The sequence below is a fragment of the Eurytemora carolleeae genome, unplaced genomic scaffold (genome assembly GCF_000591075.1).
Source record: "Eurytemora carolleeae unplaced genomic scaffold, Eaff_2.0 scaffold61, whole genome shotgun sequence".
NCBI lineage: Eukaryota > Metazoa > Arthropoda > Copepoda > Calanoida > Temoridae > Eurytemora > Eurytemora carolleeae.
The window spans coordinates 13,273-35,105 of record NW_019396269.1 but is presented as its reverse complement, the minus strand read 5'-3'; the positions used below and the strand labels follow the sequence as shown (position 1 = coordinate 35,105).

The 21,833-nt window shown below is 31.1% G+C and overlaps 3 protein-coding genes across 4 annotated transcripts; all 3 read right to left on the bottom strand.

Moving 5' to 3' along the window:
- On the bottom strand, window positions 1-8,745 carry LOC111699801 (fructose-1,6-bisphosphatase 1). Its single transcript, XM_023470534.1, has 12 exons — window positions 8,633-8,745; window positions 8,099-8,214; window positions 7,707-7,782; window positions 7,199-7,321; window positions 6,723-6,795; window positions 4,345-4,477; window positions 2,249-2,361; window positions 2,039-2,112; window positions 1,167-1,234; window positions 914-959; window positions 641-711; window positions 1-136 (listed from the first exon to the last, which is right to left on the bottom strand). Exons 1-12 carry the CDS (start codon window positions 8,736-8,738, stop codon window positions 110-112), a joined length of 1,026 nt encoding a protein of 341 aa, XP_023326302.1. The 5' UTR covers window positions 8,739-8,745; the 3' UTR covers window positions 1-109.
- A 2,119-nt stretch (window positions 8,746-10,864) lies between these two features.
- On the bottom strand, window positions 10,865-14,791 carry LOC111699799 (uncharacterized). Of its 2 annotated transcripts, XM_023470531.1 has the most exons (6): window positions 14,689-14,791; window positions 14,381-14,423; window positions 14,029-14,035; window positions 13,813-13,850; window positions 12,549-12,739; window positions 10,865-11,044 (listed from the first exon to the last, which is right to left on the bottom strand). In XM_023470531.1, exons 1-6 carry the CDS (start codon window positions 14,734-14,736, stop codon window positions 10,880-10,882), a joined length of 492 nt encoding a protein of 163 aa, XP_023326299.1. In that variant the 5' UTR covers window positions 14,737-14,791; the 3' UTR covers window positions 10,865-10,879. The 2 variants fall into 2 exon arrangements, with proteins under 2 accessions (XP_023326299.1, XP_023326300.1); XM_023470532.1 differs by lacking the exon at window positions 14,029-14,035 and having other exon boundaries at window positions 13,813-13,848; window positions 14,689-14,790.
- A 1,343-nt stretch (window positions 14,792-16,134) lies between these two features.
- Window positions 16,135-21,833, bottom strand: LOC111699800 (rRNA 2'-O-methyltransferase fibrillarin). Its single transcript, XM_023470533.1, has 8 exons — window positions 21,729-21,833; window positions 20,047-20,103; window positions 19,122-19,251; window positions 18,513-18,609; window positions 18,080-18,135; window positions 17,685-17,739; window positions 17,048-17,139; window positions 16,135-16,518 (listed from the first exon to the last, which is right to left on the bottom strand). The coding sequence occupies exons 1-8, from the start codon at window positions 21,823-21,825 to the stop codon at window positions 16,452-16,454; spliced, it is 651 nt and encodes a 216-aa protein (XP_023326301.1). The 5' UTR covers window positions 21,826-21,833; the 3' UTR covers window positions 16,135-16,451.

The following is a 21,833-nucleotide window of genomic DNA, read 5'->3' as shown; positions in this document are numbered from 1 at the left end:
TCTTACTTGAAATAATTTATTTCATAAAAATATAAATATAATAAAATGATGATGACAACATAGTTTATCCTTAAAAACTAATTAGATTCGATGCATAATCCTCCATTGATTATTTGGCAGCATGTTTAGCAATAACCTAAAATATAAACCAAAATTAATTCATAAAATAATCTAACAGAAGAATCAAATTTTCAAGAAAAAAATTTATATTAATTTCCATTTAATCAAAAGATCCAATTATTCATGAACATATCCTTAAAAATGATGAAGATTGCTAATTTTGAAATTGGATTCTCTTTAAAAATTGAATTGCATATTTCTGCAGAAGAGACTACAAAGGAAATCAACAGAAAAACGAAGATTTCTCCCTAATTGTTGAAAAGATATTAAATTATAAAATATTGTTAAAAAATTGTATATTATACATGATAATGGTGTGTTAACTTAAAAAATTTTAGTCCTTGCAAATGAACAAAAAAAATACAATTTTCTAAATTTTTTCTTCCTTTTTTCTAAAAGGAAATATCACAGTTCTTGAGTAAATTTCGAAAAAACTCATGTTTAACTTTATCTCGAATATTATCCTGCAAAAAATATTGACCCCCCTCCTCCCTTCTTTAAAAAATTGAATGATCTATACCTCGAGAATTTCTTCAACGTCGTCTTTACTGCCAAGAAATATAGGAGACCTCTGGTGGAGACTCGTAGGAACTACAAAAATAATTTTTATAATTTGCCACTTTAGTTCCCGCCCCAGAACAAGTTTTTTTTAGCAAAATTATTTGTTTGAAAGTTATCATGGACATTGTACAACTAATGTATAAGGGGGAAGCTTCAACCTCAATTTAAATGTTTTCCAAACAATATCAGAAACAAACGTTTTAAATCCTCAGTTTAATTAACTTAAGCTTACCTATATCCAGAATAGGTTTAGTTCCAGTGCTAGCCATACCCCCGGCCTAGATCATCAAATATAAATTAAAATACTTTTAAATGCTTAACTTAAATTCGATTAAAATTAATATTTTTTAACGATTTGATAATAGATGGATGTTTTGTAGGTTTCAGGAGAAAAAAAATTATTTTTATCGCGAAAACAAAATTCTTCCTAAAAAATGGCAACAGATTTTCACGCTAGGTTCTAAGACTAAATTATGATTGGATACCTGCTCCATAATGTAAGCCATTGGCATGCATTCGTACAGAACTCGCAGTTTTCCCTTAGGGGAGTCCACTACAACAAATACAATAGAAACGGTAAACATTTGTCTCGCAAAACAGACCCTCCAGATCATAATTTTTTAGAAAAATGTGCTTTAAGATATTTTGTACATTTTCTTAATTCGATTCAGCAGACTAGTTTCACTTTCGTTTGGTCCCAACGGAAGGTTGATCAAATGAAGAGGAAAATATTAAGAGGCGCAAAGCACCCTGAGATGCAAATTTAAAGAATTTGAGTGGCGGTTTAAATCTGCCAAAACCCGGTTTAAATTAAGCGCCGGCTTAAATCTTGGAAACATTTGATAGAATTTTAGGTGGAACCAACCATATTTCTGCCGCGGTTTAAATTTAAACCGCCGCTTAAATTCTTTAAATTCGGCCACTGGAAACTTTGTGTTACACATGAATTGTTGAAATGTAAACGTAATTTCATATTACCCTCAGCACAAAGATGGCAATGCCCAATTCACAAAACTACCATTGAAACCTTTATCTGAGCAATATAGTGTGGAAGACATATTGTCGTTCCAAAAGTTCAGAGTTCAGTATAGGTTCATAGAGTGTTAAAGTCTGAAAATATCTACACTTTTTCCTGCTGTAGAAATGCACAAGTCTCTTTTGTAGAGAAACAATGATTGAAAATGATAATTTTTCAGAATTATAAATATTGATATCCAATTCATACTTTATCAGACAAAGCTTTAAGGGGTACCGTCGTGAATCAGGCATTACCATCTTTGCTTGAAAGGTCACAGGGTTCAAAAAACCTCGCGTACTCTGTACATGTTCAATGTACAATTTACATATTTTCAATTACCTGTCGCAGGGTACATGAAGATTCCTCCATACTTTAGAGTTCTATGTACATCTGCAACCATACTTCCAATATACCTAGATTCATAAAATTGATAGGCATTTTACTTTTTCCCAAAAAAATGTAATGATAACTGATCTTTAAAAAACATGCCGAGAAAAATTGATTTAGAAGAAAAGCCGTTCTTCTAATGAGATAATCTTTAAATCTAACCTGCTCCCATAAGGTGTTCCCATCTTCTTAGATTTAACGTACTCTTTGACCGCTGGTTCCCACTTTTCCTCATATCCCTCGTTGATAGAGTAGATTTTACCTCGGGGTTTTATCTAGATTTTTACAGTGTATTAATTAATCTTTCATTGAGGCTTTATCTAGATTTTTACAGTGTATTAATTAATCATTCATTGAGGTTTTATCTAGATTTATACAGTATTAATTAATCTTTCATTGAGGTTTTATCTAGATTTTTACAGTGTATTAATTAATCTTTCATTGAGGTTTTATCTAGATTTTTACAGTGTATTAATAAATTTTTCACTGAGGTTTTATCTAGATTTTTACAGTGTATTAATTAATCTTTCATTAAGGTTTTTCTAGATTTTTACAGTGTATTAATTAATCTTTCATTGAGGCTTTATCTAGATCATTATAGTGAATCCATATATCTTAACATGGGGCTTTAAGCTTATTACAGTGCATTAATAGTTCTTCCCATAAGGTTATATCAAGGTTTTTACAGTGTTTTAATACATCTTCCCATGTGACTTTAATTAGATTATAACAGTGTTAATTATTTCTTCTTGTGTGGCTTAATCAGTGTATTGATTAATCTTCCCTTGGGGAGTTTTCTAAATAATTACAGAGTATTAAATTATCTTTCTTTTCTATAGGGCTTTAATAGATTATTTCAGTGGATCAATATATCTGCACATAGGGTTATATCAAGAACTTTACAGTGTATTAATAGATCTTTCTTTTCTATAGGGCTTTATAAGATTATTTCAGTGCATCAATATATCTTCACATAGGGTTATATCAAGAACTTTACAGTGTATTAATTTATCTTTCTTTTCTATAGGGCTTTATTAGATTATTTCAGTACATCAATATATCTTCACATAGGGTTATATCAAGATTTTTACAGTGTATTAATTTATCTTTCTTTTCTATAGGGATTTAATAGATTATTTCAGTGCATCAATATATCTTCACATAGGGTTATATCAAGATTTTTACAGTGTATTAATTTATCTTTCTTTTTTATAGGGCTTTATTAGATTATTTCAGTGCATCAATATATAGTATATCTAGATTAATACAGTGTATTGATATATCTTTCCAAGGGGCTCTATCTAGATTATTTCAATGAATCAATATATCTTCTCATAGTGCTATATCTAGAATATTGCAGTGTATTATTATATCTTCTCATAGGGCATATATCTAGAATATTACAGTGTATTAATTTATCTTTCCATGTAGCTTTATCTAGATTATTACAGTGTATTATTATATCTTCTCATAGGGCATATATCTAGAATATTACAGTGTATTAATTTATCTTCTCATGTGGCTTTATCTAGCTACAGTGTATTATTATATCTTCTCATAGGGCTATATCTAGATTATTACAGTGTATTAATTTATCTTTCCATGTGGTTTTATCTAAATTATTACAGTGAATAAATATATTTTCTCATAAGGATTATTTAAATTATCATAGTGAATCAATATTAAACTTATCTTCCCATGATACTTTGTCTAGATTACTACATTTCATGTGTAGATCTCTTTAAGATCAACAAGTCTTAATAACTAGACTATTACAGTGAGTCCTATTTTTACAGTGCATCAGCTGATCCCCCCAAGGGATTTTATTTCAGTTATTCAATATTCAATTACGGATTAATCATTTATCTTTGTTAAATAAATATGTAAAAGCATGCATCTATTGGTATTTTTTGAATTTGAGATACATTAATTCAAAACTTTATCACATAGCAACAGATAAATGCAGAACGAATTCTGTTGCATTAATAAAAATACTGCGTTAAAGGGATAACATTTTTTAAGTAGAGCTTGTTAATTATTAATTTGGGAAGAAGGAGTGAAATTCATAATTATTCATGAAAGTATTTGACGTGTGCAATTCTACACCTTTTTAGGCAGTTCTCTATGAAAACATGTTAAACGATCTCTAGAAACTAATTAATAAATTATCTATTTGAAAATCTGAAAAGATTTAAAATTCAAATTGAAGACAAATATAAAATTTTCAAATTTTTGTTCAAATGTATGAACTAACTGACCTTCATATCCGGATCTGACAGAACGAATTCTCCGATAGATGGATCCAACATGAAACCGTTTACTCCGTGCCCAGCGGACAGTACCATCATAGTAGCACTACCGTATAGGGCATACCCAGCAGCTATTATTTGCCTGAACAATGAATACTGGTTTGATGAAATGAACACTGTATATTTCGAGAGAAAACAGATATTTATCTTATTTATATATACATTACAAAATGGGTATCGATTCTCATTAAATCAACTGTTTTAAGCATGTTTCTGGCATTCATAACACTTTGCGACCTTTACTATGCTTACCACCCACCTTCTGAAGGGTGCACATTTCGTAGTCGAGAAACGGGGATTATCTATGTTCACAGAGAGGCAAAGATTTTTGGGCAAAGATTAAAATCAGGAGTGGACAGTGATAGGTTACAACAATAGCATAGCCTCATCTGAAAAAGGATATTTTCCCCTAACAAAGTGAAAAAATTTGTTTCTTTTAAAAACAAAATCGCTCCCCCACCCCCACAACAATTATAGCTACATTGTTACCCAACAAAGAATGATACTAGTTCAAAGACCACTTTACAGAATTGATTCAGTCTGTTTCCTTTTATACAACCAAATAAAACAACCAATTATGATTAGGCGGGTCCAAGCTGCATAGTAAATTGTGATTTTTTATTCGTATTATCTCGTGCTTTGTCGAAGATTAAAAATATGGAATGAAAATTATTAAAACTGCAACTATAAACGTTTTTCTTTTGTTACAAATTATTAAATTAGCCGTTTAATTCAAAAGACTTAATTTAAACTTGAAATTGTCAAATATAAAGAGCTTTAAGTTGTCTTGACAGTCTCATCCCTTGTGGGTGACCCTGTATATATGCATTTTTCAAGTGGTTGGCGGGTCTTCCCGCAACCCACATGAAGGGGGAAAGGTCACCATGAGAAAGGTGGGGGAAAATTAAAAGGACGGAAGATTGCTTATTGTCTGCAGGAGACTACATTAAATTTTAGAGAGGAATAAAAAACGTCCAAGAGGGCAAAACAAATTTAGCGCCTGTTGATTAACTCGACTCATCCTATAGCACAAAAAAATATGTAGTTCCCCAAAAAACTTGAAGTGAGCGATTAAATAAACCTTTAAGTCTCAAATTTTTAATCTTAGCCATATTACTCTTTACAGAATTTTCCCAAAGACTTTGCTAATTATAAAGACGAGGCGTTGGAAATTTATCCGACTATTGTGTACGCCTGTACAGCTGTATTTTGACGTCATTGGTTATTTTGGTTGTTTGAGAGTCTAACGATCAACATTAAAACCTTAGATATTTAACATAATTGTGAATGTTTTGTGCTAAAAAATAACTAAAATTAACGATATTTATTTGTATTTTAAAATTTATTTAATCATTTGTTGGATATAAGAATCGTCTGGTAATTTATAGCTGAATTTGTGATAAAGTTCCGCATCTCTTTTGTATTAAAAAAAAGCCAATAATTGTTCGTGAAAATTTTCAGATGTCAAATATTTTTCCTGAGGTACTATGGAATGGAATTTTAGGCAATGAAGAAGAGAGGGGACCAGAAATTTCCAATATTATAAACGGTGAATAAATCTTTTGTAAATGTCGTCTTCTGTTTAATCTTGGGCAACGAAATAATATCGCTTAATATCGCTGAAAGATCCCGATTTTGTAAAAACTATTACAATGTTAAACAAATATTGTGACATTATATTTTTCAATAATTCATTTAAATCAGGTAGAGAGAGAATTCAATCTTGAATGAAAAAGTAATGAGATAATTGATTACTGTTAATTAATTTTCTTCTTATAAACACTTAATATACTTCAAACCAAAAGTAAATGTTCTAAAAGATAAATGTAATTTCAAGTTACCAACCCATTACAGGTCCTATCAACAACGGTACCATTTAAACATTTATCTGGGTAACAATGAGGAAGATATCGTCGTTATTTCAACTTAAAAAGTAATGAATTCTGTAAATTATGTTCATCGTCTTTTCACTAGTTCCTTTTATGGACAAATTAAATATTTCAAGATAGAAAAACTAAAGTTGTTTCCTTGTTTTGTTTTTAAATAACTATTTAATTCATTACAATTACAAAAGACGACATTGTGAAACGTCAGCAGGGTAAATATACACAGGATTTCTGGAGAAGACAACATTAGTTACTATCTTTCTCTACCCCAGATAATGCGTCAATTTTTCGTAGATTTTCTGATGCCGCTTTCTTTAATTAGCAAAGTCTTTGCATACTCCTAGTCCTATCTATCGATATGGAAAGGTCAAATGTATGCAAAATTCTCTCGGAGAAGGGACCAATGAACGACAGGAAATATTTCAATCTAACATTTCATACCTTCCAGACTGAAGAGCATCTCCGGGTGCGAGTGGCTCGTCATGGGGCTTCTTAAAGATCGCAAAGATTGATCCTGAAAATATGAAAATTTTAAATGTCGGCTTTTTCAAGTAAAGGCTATTCTTGTGTATTAAATCATTTTATACCAATTCCGAAAACCAAGAATCTTAAAGTGAGAATTGAGTATTTTAATATCCCCTTCAATCCGTATAGAAAATAAGTAAACCTTATTTAAAACTAATCAAAACAGCCTTACAAATGCTCGACTTTCCAATTCATTGTACAGTGTACATACTGCATTACCGGCAGAAATTTTTTGCTCTAACAATCTCGTTTTTGACGCTTTTACCTTGAAACTTCTAATAAGTACTTATGCTAAACAAAGGCGAACACAGGGGGATATGGGGCTCCAGAGGGGCACTCCCCCCCCTCTTCGGAAAACAAATTCCTGTGTACGCCCCTGAAGCTGAACTGACCTATGGACACTAAGCAGTCAATATTCGAGCTTCCATCCAAAGGATCAAAGGTTACAATATATTTCCCTTGTCTCTCAGTCTCAACCTCTATCTCATTATCGTTCTCCTGATAAATATGATGGCTAAGTCAGAGACAAAGATTTTTTTAATTAATTAAGATTTTAGTTGATCTAAGATCTCGTTATTGTTCTCCTGAAAACCATGTTGCAGTTAAGTCGGAGTTGAACATTTCTAGTTGAAAAAGAATTAGTTGAGCTGGGATTTCATTATAAAGAAATAAAGGGACTGTACGCATTATTTCAAGTGAATTGTGAAATTACAACATGTTCTTTAACTCAAGATTTGAAGGGTTTAGTTCCTCAGTTCAAGATAATTATTCCTCGCTAAGACAGTTATCTAATAACTTGCCACCTTAAAGGTGGTTGTTGGTATTTTTAAAATTTTAATATTTTCCTAAGCATGTTTATGAACAGGGGAGTGGAGAGGAGGGGGGGGGGATGGTATTTTTAAAATTTTAATATTTTCCTAAGCATGTTTATGAACAACTCATTGGCCAGGACATCAAGCTTCTTTACTTCCTCACCCTAAACAAAAAATAAAATTTTTCATCAATTTCATTATTCATAAATTTAGTTACTGAGAAACCAAATTGATCATATGTTATTCAAATGAAAACTTTCTCTTCTAAGAATCTGCAAATTATTTCTAAAAGCTAGATTTATAATTTCTCTTACTCCCACAAATCACTCCTACTCATTATGAATAACCTGAAGTCTTCCCACCCCAATTCTACTCATATTGAATTACCTTTACTTACCACTATCCCCCAACCTCACTTCTATTCTCATTGAATTACCTGAACTCTCTCCCCTCACCAAACTACTATTTTTATTGAATTACCTGAACATTAACATTTCCTGCAACTCCAAACATGTCGGATATTCCTGCTCGTCTTACAGCGGCAGACACAGCTTTAACAGCTGTCTGTAGGCTGGCTAACAGCTGCGTAAAATCTCCTAAATTTTGACTTGAAAAATTTATTTTTTAACAGAATGTAAAAAGAGAATAACAAAGACTCAGAAGCCTGTTTACAGTAAGTTGTTAAAAAAATTCCTATTAGAAATTTAGAATTGGAAAGAGAAGTGGCTGGCCATAATAAGTTTATTAAGGGCCTTCTGTTAAAGCACCCACGTACATAGTAAATCCAGCAAGACTTAAAATACAAAAAAGATGGTCCCATGTTTCATAAGTTTATTTCTAAAAGTGAAAACAAATTAAATTTTGGCCGGGGAACAACTAATTTTGTTATACAGAAATAATTTACTAATACTTTACTAATAATATATACTGAAATTTGGAAAAAAGTTCTCGAAATCCAGGCCCCTGAAAAGGTAAAAGGAAAAAAGGGGCGCGAAGTAAGTTTAAATGATGAACCTGTTCCTGTTGGAGCATATTTCTTTTGCTCCGCTAGAATCCATCTTGTCAGAGTCATGCAGTTAGTATCTATCGGTTCTTGCGCCATTTTCTGAAAAAAAATCATTTTTTAAATATTTAAAAATTTAAATTGCACGTTAGATTAGAATCTTATCAATCGTAACTCCCCTCGTGAAAATTATATGAATTTTTGGAATGGGTAACGCTGGGTTATTTATATCATAGGTTTAAGCTTCAATAATCAGAACAATATATATGTAATAACATGTATTATATCAATCAATATATATGATAAAATATCTTACGAGTAAACATATTTTTTCGTGTTTTAAAGGCTCGTTGGCAGCTTGAGTTGGGTTTAAACATATAATATATTATATTAGATATTTAATCCAACTCAATCATATGTAAGAGTTGGACAATATATGATTCCAAGTACATATGATGCTTCGGATGAATGCAAAGAATAAATATATTGCGTATGTTACTGCGTAGTTAATACTATAGGTCCTGGTCCTAATATTTACTATTGTCACGAACACGCCGTAACACTTGAACTGCTACTAGTAACTAGCCTGATTTCGATTAAAACCGGTATTAGAAGGAAAGGGTTATTACGAGTAGTGTTGACTCGAAATTAATTTTTACCAAAACTGAAAAAAATACCAGTTTAGGTTTCTGAAAGAATTTTGTTTTTTTCTGTATTGTTTTAATAGTTATGTTGAAATTTCGATTTTTATCTTTCGGGTTTACCCTAATGTGCATTTCTCCCTGTTGTTAGGCGAGTAAATGCATCTAGAGCCGGGGTGGATATTTTTCACACAAAAACCACAGTTTTTACGAAACAAACTGTTTGATATAAAAAGAATTAATTTTGCACATTCATAGTTTGAAATTCCTTATTTTGTACCTTTAGCTAGGCCCCTAAAACTGGGTGTCCAAAATAACATGGGAATTAAGAAATGTTTTCCATTTTGATATAAATATGATATAAAAAACTAGACTTTAAGGGCGCTCCGCCCATCTTCTTTTTCAGTGTGAACATTTTCTCTTTGAACACATAGTAAAACAAAACAATAAAAATCGCGAATTTTAGAAATAAAATTTCTTAGATTTTTCATAATTTTAAAAGATTGAATTTTGTTAGAGGCAAATTTTTGAAAATTCGATCATCAATAACCCTTCCCTGGCGTCACGCGAGCTCCTACACAAAATTTTGGCCGTTTGGACGTTTATTGGATACAAACAAACGAACAGACACCCAAAAACCTAGACAAGCAAAGTATATATTTATTATTATTATTCTTATTATTATTATTATTATTATTATTATTACGATCCTTTCTTCTTCTTTTCCTCTCTATTCTTCAATATTTTGTTTTATTTAAATTCAACATGTAAATTGTGCAATTGCAATTGTTTTTAATTAAATATTTAGTCAAATATCTATCTATCTATCTATCTATCTAAGTCCAATATCTATCTATCTATCTATCTATCTATCTATTATTGTGTACGCCTCTGCTCCTGCATGTTTATGGGAACACCCTGTAGCTGTGACGTTAAGTACAGTTGTTTTTTTTACTTTGATCCTTTATCTTTTTTTTTGCATATTTGAATAAGGCGCATTTCCAACGAGATAGCAACACTTAGAAAACTAAGATAAAAAACAGGGGCGAATTAGAAAATTTTAGTTTAAAGACTATCGAAGTTTTTATAAGTTTAACGATAGTTCATTAACGGTCTGAGTCTGACTGATCTTATTCGTTCATTTATCGTTTGTTAATTTTTCTGAACAACACCCATCGTTCACGAAAAAATTCCTTTGTTTTCAAAAATTTCATTCATTTACAAAAACGAAACCCATCTCTAAATCAAAAAAGCCATGGCTGCCCCCTCTCTCTTAAAGCAGCGTTCAGAACTTTCATGGGAGAATACATTTCCCAATTTTCATGGGGGGAGGCGTCCCCTTACCTCCCCCATGTTTTTCTTTAAAAAAACTTAATTTTGATTTTTTAAACCCGCCGTGCGCGTGAACTCTTATAAAAGTTTAAACAGTTATAACCATGGCTTTTTATATAATTGCAAAAATATTTCTGGTTTACATTAAACTAAAGAGTTTAAATATACAATAGTTAATAATAATAATAATAATTGCCAGGGTGGAGGGGGGGGGAGGTCCAAATTCCCTTGTAAAACTTGTGACGCACCATTAAGAAAAATGCGACCACGCCCTTTAATTATTGTTTATTTCTTTTCAGCACAAAACAGAGCAAAGAACATATTTCCAGCATCACAATTATATTTTTCCTTCAGATCATCTCCTGGGAAAATGGTTCCGTTGAGCACCATATTGCTTCCAGAAAATGAGAGCACTGTGTCAGCTTTGTGTTCATTCCCTTTAATTACAACCTAACAAAGAGTAAAGGATTACAAATTTTAAAGGTTTAACAAATCAAACAATTAAAAGTTCAGAGTTAAAAATTTTTAGGCTCAATTGTTTATGTTTCTAAGGGGTTTAAAGTGAACGTTTGAATCTTCAGTTTGAATTTAAATAAGCGTCGAATAAAATTTCCAATTTTTCTTGGTTAATTTGGATCCGTAAATGCCTTACGAAAATTAATGGGCAAACCTTTCTTAACCGAATACAGAATAAATCTGCACAAAGCTAGGTGTGACATTCTGAAAGATAAAACAGCGGTACGATTATTTTGTATGAAATTAATCCGGAATAATCGTCCCGTAAACTTTTTTCAGCATGTCACATGAGTGCATCTATAGGCACGGGGCATATTTAGTAGAACATCAGTAAAAAAGGTTCTGTCCTTAATTTTCAAAAGTTTTTATGGTATAACATTCTTAACAGCTCCAGAAAAGATTCTGTAAAGTTTTTACCGATCAAAATTGATCCAGAAAAAAATTGGAAATTCCCGGCACTCGAATTATACGGCACACTATATTCAGGTGAAAAAATTAGAATATTTTCAACATTATTGATCAGATAAAGGATCATAAGGTCCGTTGTGAATCAGCCTTTTTAAAATTGGGGGCTATTTTAGATTACAATTTCAATAAATTAGATTCAGATTAAAATCTGCAGAGCTGAAAACTTTAGAATGGGATACCCTTAATCCTGATCGCTTAATCTGAGTATCCAATCATCCGATGTACACATTATTGATTTTCTCCTTAATCCTCTCTTTTTGAATATCCCTCCCTACTGAATTAAAGGAATTAAAGTTACGTTTTACAACAAATACAGATATGATGCTACATCGATTGAACTAATCAGATTGAACAATTACGTTAAATTGCAAAAGCTGTTGACAAACCGGTTTTTATTCAATTTAAACATTATATGCATAGGAACATAATAAAAATGCATCGTTCGAATACATTTATTTTTAACTTTTATAGTCCAGATGAACATTGGTTCAAACTTAGGCTAGTCCAATCGAGTACATTAGTACAATTGATATGACACCAAAAGTACAGCCAAATCAAAAACCGGTTTTTCAAAATTAGAGAGCTCTTCTCTCCCGTCTCTGTAGTTTCAATTTTTAATTTCCCAGCTTCTGATACGTCACTCTGATTGGTTAAATTGATTACACTTTTCAGGATACAAACACAAGATTAGGTTAGTCTCGAGATTAAAAAAAAGAGAGAATCTAGCATTGATTTCAATATCCACCATTCTAAAGTTTTTAGCTTAGATTAATTTAATCTGTACTTGATATGATAATCGTAAAGAGTCAATTGATGAAATAAAGAGAGCTTTGATCAGGGGAAAAATAACTTAAATGTTGAGATAAAGCATTAATTCTCAAATTAAAAGTGCCGAAACTGGATCTCGAGATCAAGAATTCCAGAGAGGACTCAGCCAAGGATAATAGTTTTGTGAATCGATATGAATTACCTTCTCTCCGTTAAGTGCTCTGCTATGCTCATCATCAGTAATATTATAACCGTTTACTCTCACCGGTCCCGTAATCTCTCTTTCAACATCAATCTTTAAACCCTTCGGTGATATACATTTTAGAATACTGCAGGGGGGAACCAGACTTATCCAGTTTTTCATGGAGAATTCAAGCGGAGGTTCTGTGTAACCTGCAGAAAATAAAGATGATGCAGAATATAAAATTAAAGGGACTGTAAGAGTAATTTCAACTGACCAGCTTTGTGTTATATACTAACAGTAAATTAGTTTTCTGTTAACCTTAAATGCTTTGTCTGATCAAGTATGAATTAGATATTTGTGTTTATAATTTGGACAACTGCCATGAAATCGCTGAAATATCGAAAGCTAGATAAAGGATACACCTATAGTCGCCAAATAATTATTTTCCAATTGCATTGAATATAAAAATAAAAAGATTATTTTGACCTGTAAATACATGTATGAATGTCTTTAATTGAATTTGACATTTAAAACTTGTAATATCTGAATGACTAGTTTTAAATTTAATTGATTTTTAAACGGTTTGGGAGGAATAATGTAACCCCGTGAATTTATAAAGATTCTACTGTCTTGGGCATAAGGCGTTCTTTACCATTTTCCCCCTTCATACGCAACAGATAGAAACAAAGTTATTAGCGATTAAAACTAAATTCAATCGGGATCAGCCTATATACCCCTTTTCATTTTTAACAAACACTCCCTGGAATCTTTATTTAGAGAAGGGCATGCATGATTCCAAACGGTACCCATGCATGATTCAAAACGGTACCCATGTAATCTTTAGCTGATTAATAACGTGGAAAATATTGTCGTGTTTAACTTGAAAGGTCTTTAATTCAAACATTTTCATCCATTGTTTCTGTTGCAGAAATAGTAAGACACTTTTAGTGAAACTACAATTGAAAAAAAAAATTTCAACCAGGATATCTCATTTATACCTAATTATTTAATGATATTGGTGTTACCTAAGTGAAAGTCTTTTCTTCCTTTCAAGTACAGTATACCATGCATTCCACAGAAAGTGTGTGAATTAAAATTAAAGGTAATTTAATTTCAAATTGAAATTCTACATGCATGAGCTCTGAAAAGCTATCAGATTAATAAAAAAGTTTTAAATTTCTTATATCCATCCACAAAATCTGAGTTAGGGAAGTACAAGGTCACAAAGTTGTTCCCGTTATTTTGCATTTTAACATTTTTCTAATATCTAGAATAAAGCTACCTTGTTCTATGCATGGAGTACATCCAGATTTTTTTTCTGAACAAAGATTAAAATACAGTGGGGCCAACTTTGGAATAGGAAGACGACATTTAAGCAATATTGTTTGGAATAGGAAAACGACATTTATTACACAACTAGTTTAGTCAGTAGTTTGTTGAAAGTCAACTCATTAAGTGAAATGGATCTATGTAGTGTGTATATGCATGCAATATTTGTTTTTTTTAAATGTTTATTGGACAACATAAAATTATAGCTTGAGTGTAATAGTTGTCTTCCTATACCACAGTTTTATTGGTTCCCACGCTAGGTATAAATAAACAGAATGCTTTGTTATTAATAGAGTTTGGAATTTTTGAATGGACTGAATAAGTTAGACAACTTCTATAGTCTATACTTTGCCAGAAAAAAAACTATTTTTTGCACAAAATTATTTATTTTGTAACAATGTTCTATAAGTTCGTTGTGTTATATTGTATCAAATTGCTCATTATGTGAAAAACTCTAAATCTGATAACTAAACTATCGTTTTCTGTGATTTAATAAAACATCTAACTCCTATGTGTATTACCTTCTGGCTTCTCTTCTATAAGATAAAACTTTGGTGCTGATTTCTATGAAAAAATAATTTAATCCTAAAAACAGATCAAAGGTCATAAAAATTTGGGGAAAAAAGAATACACACATAAAGATGTTAAATTTATGAAAAATCCCTTATAGATTTTTTTTTGTAATTATTAAGATTTTCAGTTCTAAAAAAAATTCTGCAGAAAAAGAAAATATAAGTTTTGACAGAAACAACCCAGTAAGGGGACTTTAGCCCTAGTTTCTACTACAAACTGCTCAATATACATGGGTTGTTAAAGATAAAAAACTTGCCTTAGCTAAAATAAGAAAGCAAAGAGTAAAACTAAAATATTTCACCATTATTGGATTACTGGAACTTTAACTCTTTGCTTTGATGTTTATTAAGTTAAGTAAAATAAATCAAAATATCAAATATCACGGTTTATTAACATAATACTGAATGTTTTCAAAGCATGCTAGTTTAAGATATTATAAATAAAAATATATTTTACGAGCCTGAGATTTGAAAATTAAAATTGGAAAAGGGAGTCTAGAAAGAAAAGGAATTGACTGAGTCAATGTTTTTTTTGGAACTCAAATTTTATAAATTCTCAAATCATGAGACTATCAAATTGAATGTGTTACTAATCCAATTTTCGATCTGAATCAGCAATTTGCTACAGTTAAAAATTCATCTAATAGTTTATAACTTACTTGTAAGGCAACATATATATGTAGATAGAGAATAAAAATTTAAACTGAGCATAAATATAAAATAAAATTCTTACATCAAACGGTGAAATCCGTAAAATGTATAAGACTAACCCAATCCTTCTAAAATAAGTATTATTTATTGGTTTTGGCAAACAAAAATAACGAATTTCTCCACAAACTGATAGTTCCCAAGGCCTAAACAATATTTAGGGCAGTTCATAATTCCAATATTGTTCCGATTAGAACTTCTTAATCTTGACGTGCACATATAATTAAATCATATGTTTAAAGAGCCAAATAATACAAACTCATGCCTTTGATACATAGCTGGACTGTTTTCCATCTGAACTATTTCTAGAAATATGGAATTCCATCGAAAATCTCGGAACTTTTCCCTGATTTATCATAGATTTTGTGCGAACATTCATCTCTATACATCTACGTGATTCCCACCAATTATTGGTCAACAAATTAAAACAACCTACTCTGGTTAGGCGGGTCAAAAAAACATATATATCTATTTTATCTTGTTCTTTGTATTGTACAAATACAACAAAAAATAGTTTTCAAAGTTTCTGATCTTTAGAAATTCAAACACAGAGTACTGCAATCATGTGTAGGGGCACAGGAATTATTTGTGAACAAATATTTGGCAGAAACTTCATTTGCGAATATTTAAACTGTAGAACTGTAATACACGTCAGAACGGCTGAACCGATCGGGCCCAAATTTGTTGCCTCAACTCACATGACCTCAGTAAAGGTAATGGTCAGTTAAAATTGAATAATTTTTACCGAAAAAAATGTCGACAATCATTATTTTTTTTAAAATGCGCCAATCTAAACTTGAGAATGATTAAATAAGAACCAATTTCAGGGCAGCATGTTATATAGGAAAGGGGCCACGAAGCGTCCTAAATACCTTGTATTTATTTATTTAATTATCACTAAAATTACACATATCAAAATTGCAAAATTTTCTACTGAAATGAAACTTCCTGTCACTAAAGACTGTGAATCAACAAAAAAATGTTTTTTAATATTTTCAAATCACATTTATTTTTAACTAGCAATTAATAAAACTTAATAAATACATTTAAACTATAGATAAATATGGTTTTGGTTATACACAAATTTTAAAGTGTAAAATTCTGATTATTGAATTAAAACTAGTACATTTGTACGAATTTAAAGTGATGCACATTGTTTTGACTAGATTTGACTAGATTTGACTGGCTACAATTGTCCTTTTCCTGAAAAATTTGCAAATTTTCTCAGACTTTAATAATTCAATTTACAATAAGAAACAAAAAATGGTTGAGAGGCAATGTTTCGATATTTTTCCAAAACAAGATAATTTCTTCAAATCTGTTGTTTTTTCGTTTCCACCATAGTTCGGACAGAGGTCTTTACGCTACACTTACGAAATCTAAATGAGAAACAAATTTATTTAAAATTAATTATCACTTTTAAATTTATTTTATTCCAAACACATACTTCGTTTTTATTCTTATCTGTGAATGTTTTAATTGGAACTGAGTTCTGGCGACAAAGTCTTTGGAACAAAATCAAATATTTAAACCTCAATATCTTTAGAACCCGATGTTGTAAACCTTTGATATTTCAAACTCAGATTATTTGATCTAACAGAATTCATAGATTGAAATATCTAAAGTCTGCAACATTTGGTTCCAAAGATATAGTGATTAGAAAATCAGAGTATGTGGCAAAGACTAAATTCCTTTTCGTATTTATTTATCTTTACAACCTGATAGTATGGATCATTGTTATTTTAAACATAGATTACTCGATATAACAGAATTGTTTGAAATATATAGGGTCTACTACATCGGGTTGCAAAGATATATCAAAAACACTTAGTTTTGTAAAAAAGACAGTATACAGTGATTAAAAGCAATCTTGAAACTTTTTGATGACAGGGTTAAATTGTGCATTACCTCGCTGCACAGGATTGCTCAGATCGTACAAATGCTCCGTAGTAAGCAGCATCCTTGTACAATATCTTAGCGTTGTCTCCTTCGTCATTCTCCTGTACATAACATATTTTTTCCCTTTACAAACTGTATATCACATTTGCATTCTCCTGTTTAAAAGATATATATTCTCATGTTGATACCTAACATATTAATTCTTCTGTGCATATAATTTTTCTTCCTCTGTACACATCGTTTATGTAAATAACGGAGGAAAGCTCGGTTAAAAAAAAAAATTATTTCATATCTTATTAATAGAGTAAGTTATTATATAAAGTGCTGTCATTATATTACATTGGAATTTGTTTGCTTTCATTTTCAGCTTTAAACATTACCACCCACACTGTATTTCAACGGTGGTCAAAATTCTTATACAAGGATAGAAAGTTCCGTTCTAAGGTAGTACGTTCACGATACTAACGTCAAATGACCTCAGTACCTTAGAATTGAACATTTTCGTCCTCGTATAGGAAAGTTAGGCCCAGTACTTCGTTAACTGTATGTAAACATGGGCTAAACTTTCTTATAGAGAAAACAATAGTAAGTGATATTAATAAATAAACCAATACTAACTTTTTATAAATTAAGGCTAGGCATTTACCTCTATTTTCTCCAAGAGCGCTGCTTCTTCAGGGAATAAATTTTGTTCTGCCACCCTGTAAATTAAATATAAATAACCTATTTTATCCTTTGCCATCCTGTAAATAAAATATAAATAACCTATTTTATCCTTTGCCACCCTGTAAATAAAATATAAATAACCTATTTTATCCTTTGCCACCCTGTAAATAAAATATAAATAACCTATTTTATCCTTTGCCACCCTGTAAATAAAATATAAATAACCTATTTTATCCTTTGCCAATCTTTAATAAAATAAAAACTTATTTTATCCACTGCAGCGTGATAATATTGAAAATATTAAAACTTTTTAATGTGATAAGATTTTATAATATAAAACCGTTTAAGTCCCTAATAATATATTTTACTACTTACTTTAGCTCACAAATATATCGTTTGCCACAATCCTTTTCATCAATCTCAGCAATCATCTGTAATAATAAAAGCAATGAAAAATCATGATAAGAAGTATATCCAATTAATCAAAAGATGTAATTAGTATGAACAAAAATAAAAAAGCAATAAAATACTACAGTTAAAAAAGTGTTGGTCATGAAGATATAAACATGACAGTTTCTAAATGTGGAACCCATTATACTTTGTAAAAGTAAGACGACCTTTAATCAATCTGTTGTGTATTTGATGTTATATAAAGCAAGTAGTTTTACTACAGTAGTTTAAAATTCAACTTTTTTAGTGAAATGGTTCCTTGCAAACTCCACAGTAGTTTCTGTGTGGCATGTACAAAACAAAACAGTCGTCTACCTCTATCAACATTTTACGGGTTTTACTGTTTTTTAAAATAGACCTCAAACAGTTGGTTTTCACTGCTGGAGTTAACATCAATGGATCGCTTCCCTCGGTTAAAAAATTTCTGAACCATATTCTGGGACCCCTGTCTCCTCCTAGATAAACAGTCCTTTTAAATCAATTTTCTAAGGGGGGGGGGGGGGGGTGGTTACATGACACCCTGTTACTTCAAATTTTATTGTAACTGTAAGTGTAACTATGAATGTAACTGTAACTGTAACTGTAACTGTAACTGTAAATGTAACTGTTATTGTGGCTCTAACTGTAACTGTAACTATAACTGTAACTGTAACTGTAACTGTAACTGTAACTGTAACTGTAACTGTAACTGTAACTTGTAACTGTAACTGTAACTGTAACTGTAACTGTAACTGTAACTGTAACTGTAACTGTAACTGTAACTGTAACTGTAACTGTAACTGTAACTGTAACTGTAACTGTAACTGTAACTGTAACTGTATCTGTAACTGTTATTGTAGCTCTAACTGTAACTGTAAATGTAACTGTAACTGTAACTATAACTGTAACTGTAACTGTAACTGTAACTGTAACTGTAACTGTAACCGTAACCGTAACTGTAACTGTATCTGTAACTATAACTGTATACCTGTATCCGTGACCATGTCCGCCACCTCCCCCTCCATGTCCTCCACCATAGCCTCCGCCATGTCCTCCACCATAGCCTCCGCCGTAAATATGATACTGTGGCTGTGCTTCTTGTCCGCCACCTCCTCCAGCTGAAATAAATAAATATGAAATTTTTTTTTCTCACTTTTGTAGCCTAGGCTTTACTATGGAAAAAACTTTCACAAATTATACGGTTAAGCAAATTAAATCTCAAACATAATTTTCTTTTCTTAATAAGGCAGATTGAGCTCCACACTAGCGACTTCGAACTTTTTTTAGACTATTTGTTAAGTATCCGTTAAGGTTTTTTTAATTAATTTTTTTTGCTTTGTTCGTCAACAATCTGTAAAACTAACTATTTTTTAGTTTGTTAACGGAATCGATAATTTTCAAAATTTGCTGTTCATGATCGGAACGTTGTGCATCTCTCTTAGAAATAATTAGCAAAAAGATTGATGTGTGTTTTTAAGTCAGTAAATTAGAAACGTCGTTAAAGATGTTGTAATATGTAAATTTTAGCTCTTTAAATACGAACTCTTTTAGCTAATCTGCAGATTAATTAGGGAATAAAATTCAACCAATCAAAGTGTTGTCGTTTGCAGAAACCGAAGAATCAATGAAAAGTCGGGAAATTTTGCGCACAACTAGAGAGAGAATTTTCATTGGTCTGAACCCAGCAGGGATATCCAAAATAGAGAATTAAACAGAAAATCAAAAGCGGATTAATCTCGAGATTAAGCTAATTAAGGGGTGAAGGGTATCCAACGCAAGAGTTTCTAGCTCTTAACATATTTAGGGATACGTCTTCCATTTCAAATTACAAATTATATTTTGTGATTTATCCATTTGAAAGAAGGAACAAAGATGACTTTCCTTGATTTTATTTTGGTCATCACTGTACTGACCTAGTAGACCTAGGAGTCCTCCAGCTCCAGCTCCAAGACCAGCTGCTAGTGCTAAACCTAAACAATTCATATTAATTAGACTGTTCACTTAAATGGGAATATCAAAATCAAAAATTATTTATGTTACTTTAATTGCAACTGTAATTGATATCAGCTTAGACTATATACAGAGAGTCCCACGAAACATGACAGTTGGTTTGGTGAGTAGTTTAAAATGTCTTCTTCCATAATTAGTTAAGTTGTTTGATACTAATGAGACTGATAAAAACATATTATATGGCAATCATATTATAGTAAAATTTATTTCAAAGTAAAATAAGCTTGAGAAAAGAAAAAGATGGTTTTAAAAGAAATATACTGCAAAAAGTCTTTAATACCCAATACAATAAATGGAAGAAGACATTTAAAACTATTCACCAACTGTCATGTTTCGTGTGACACCCTGTATGTTATATTAAGTGACTTTCTACTTACAGTCTATGTAAGTCTATGTACAGTCTATATAAGTCTATGTACATTCTATTTACAGTCTATGTACAATTTATGTACAGTCTATGTACACTATATGTACAGTCTATGTGCAGTCTATGTACAGTCAATGTACAGTCTATGCACAGTCTATGTACAATCTATGTAGAGTCTATGCACAGTCTATGTACAATCTCTAGTACAGTAAATGTACAGTATATGTACAGTATATGTACAGTATATGTACAGTCTATGTACAGTATATCTACAGTCTATGTACAGTCTTTGTACACTATATGTAAGTCCATGTGCAGTCTATGTACAGTCTGTGTACAGTCTCTGTACAATCTATGTACACTCTATGTACAGTCTATGTGAAGTCCATGTAAAATCTATGTACAGTCTATGTACAGTCTATGTATAGTCTATGTACAGTCTATGTGCAGTGTTTAAGGTTCTCATAAAATTACAACGACACTCTTCAGATAAAATTTAAAGAAATTGAATCTTACCCTTTGATATTTCAAACTTAGATTATAAGAAAATCAGAGATTTTGGCAAAGACTCAATTCCTTTGGCAAATTAAAGCCTTTTTTTAAATATTGCACAAGAAATAATCAAATTTGTTAAAAATCTTGAACACTGAAACAGGTACGACGACATTTAACACTGAAACAAGTACGACGACATTTAGTATTTTCGAAACGAAATTTTAAAGGCCTTAATAAATTGGCTTTGCACTATAAATAACGAGAACTTCTTTTTAAAAGTAGCAGGAAAGCCATAAAATTATCATAAATATGACTCACATGATTAAAAAAAAAAGTATGTTTTTCTTCTTCTGCAATTACCATATTTTACGAAAATATGAAATCAAAAGATAATATTTTCAGCCTTGAAGAGGTTTTAGAAATTCCAAGAATGATGTTCCTTGATAAAGGTAAAAAGGCTTTCTCGTATTTCTGGACATGCATTTCTCTTTCAGTGCGAAAGGAATAAACAACATTTTTTCCTTAACAAGAGTAAAGCCCAATTCAAAGCAGAAGTGCCGTAGAAAGCTTTGATTGAGGAAAAATGATTGATATATCCTTGTTTTTAATCAAAAAACTTATTATTTTCGGGCAAGAAAATTAGCAAACGAAATCTATCTCTCTTAAAGATAAAGAATCGACGATATCTTCCATGTTGTTACTCAGATTTTACTTGAAGTCTACCTGCAAATCCAGCAATGAGCGCTTGATTAACAGAAAGCTGAGACCCTATCAACCCGACTAGAACTACCAGAATACACAATATACATTGAACTCTCATTCTGAAAA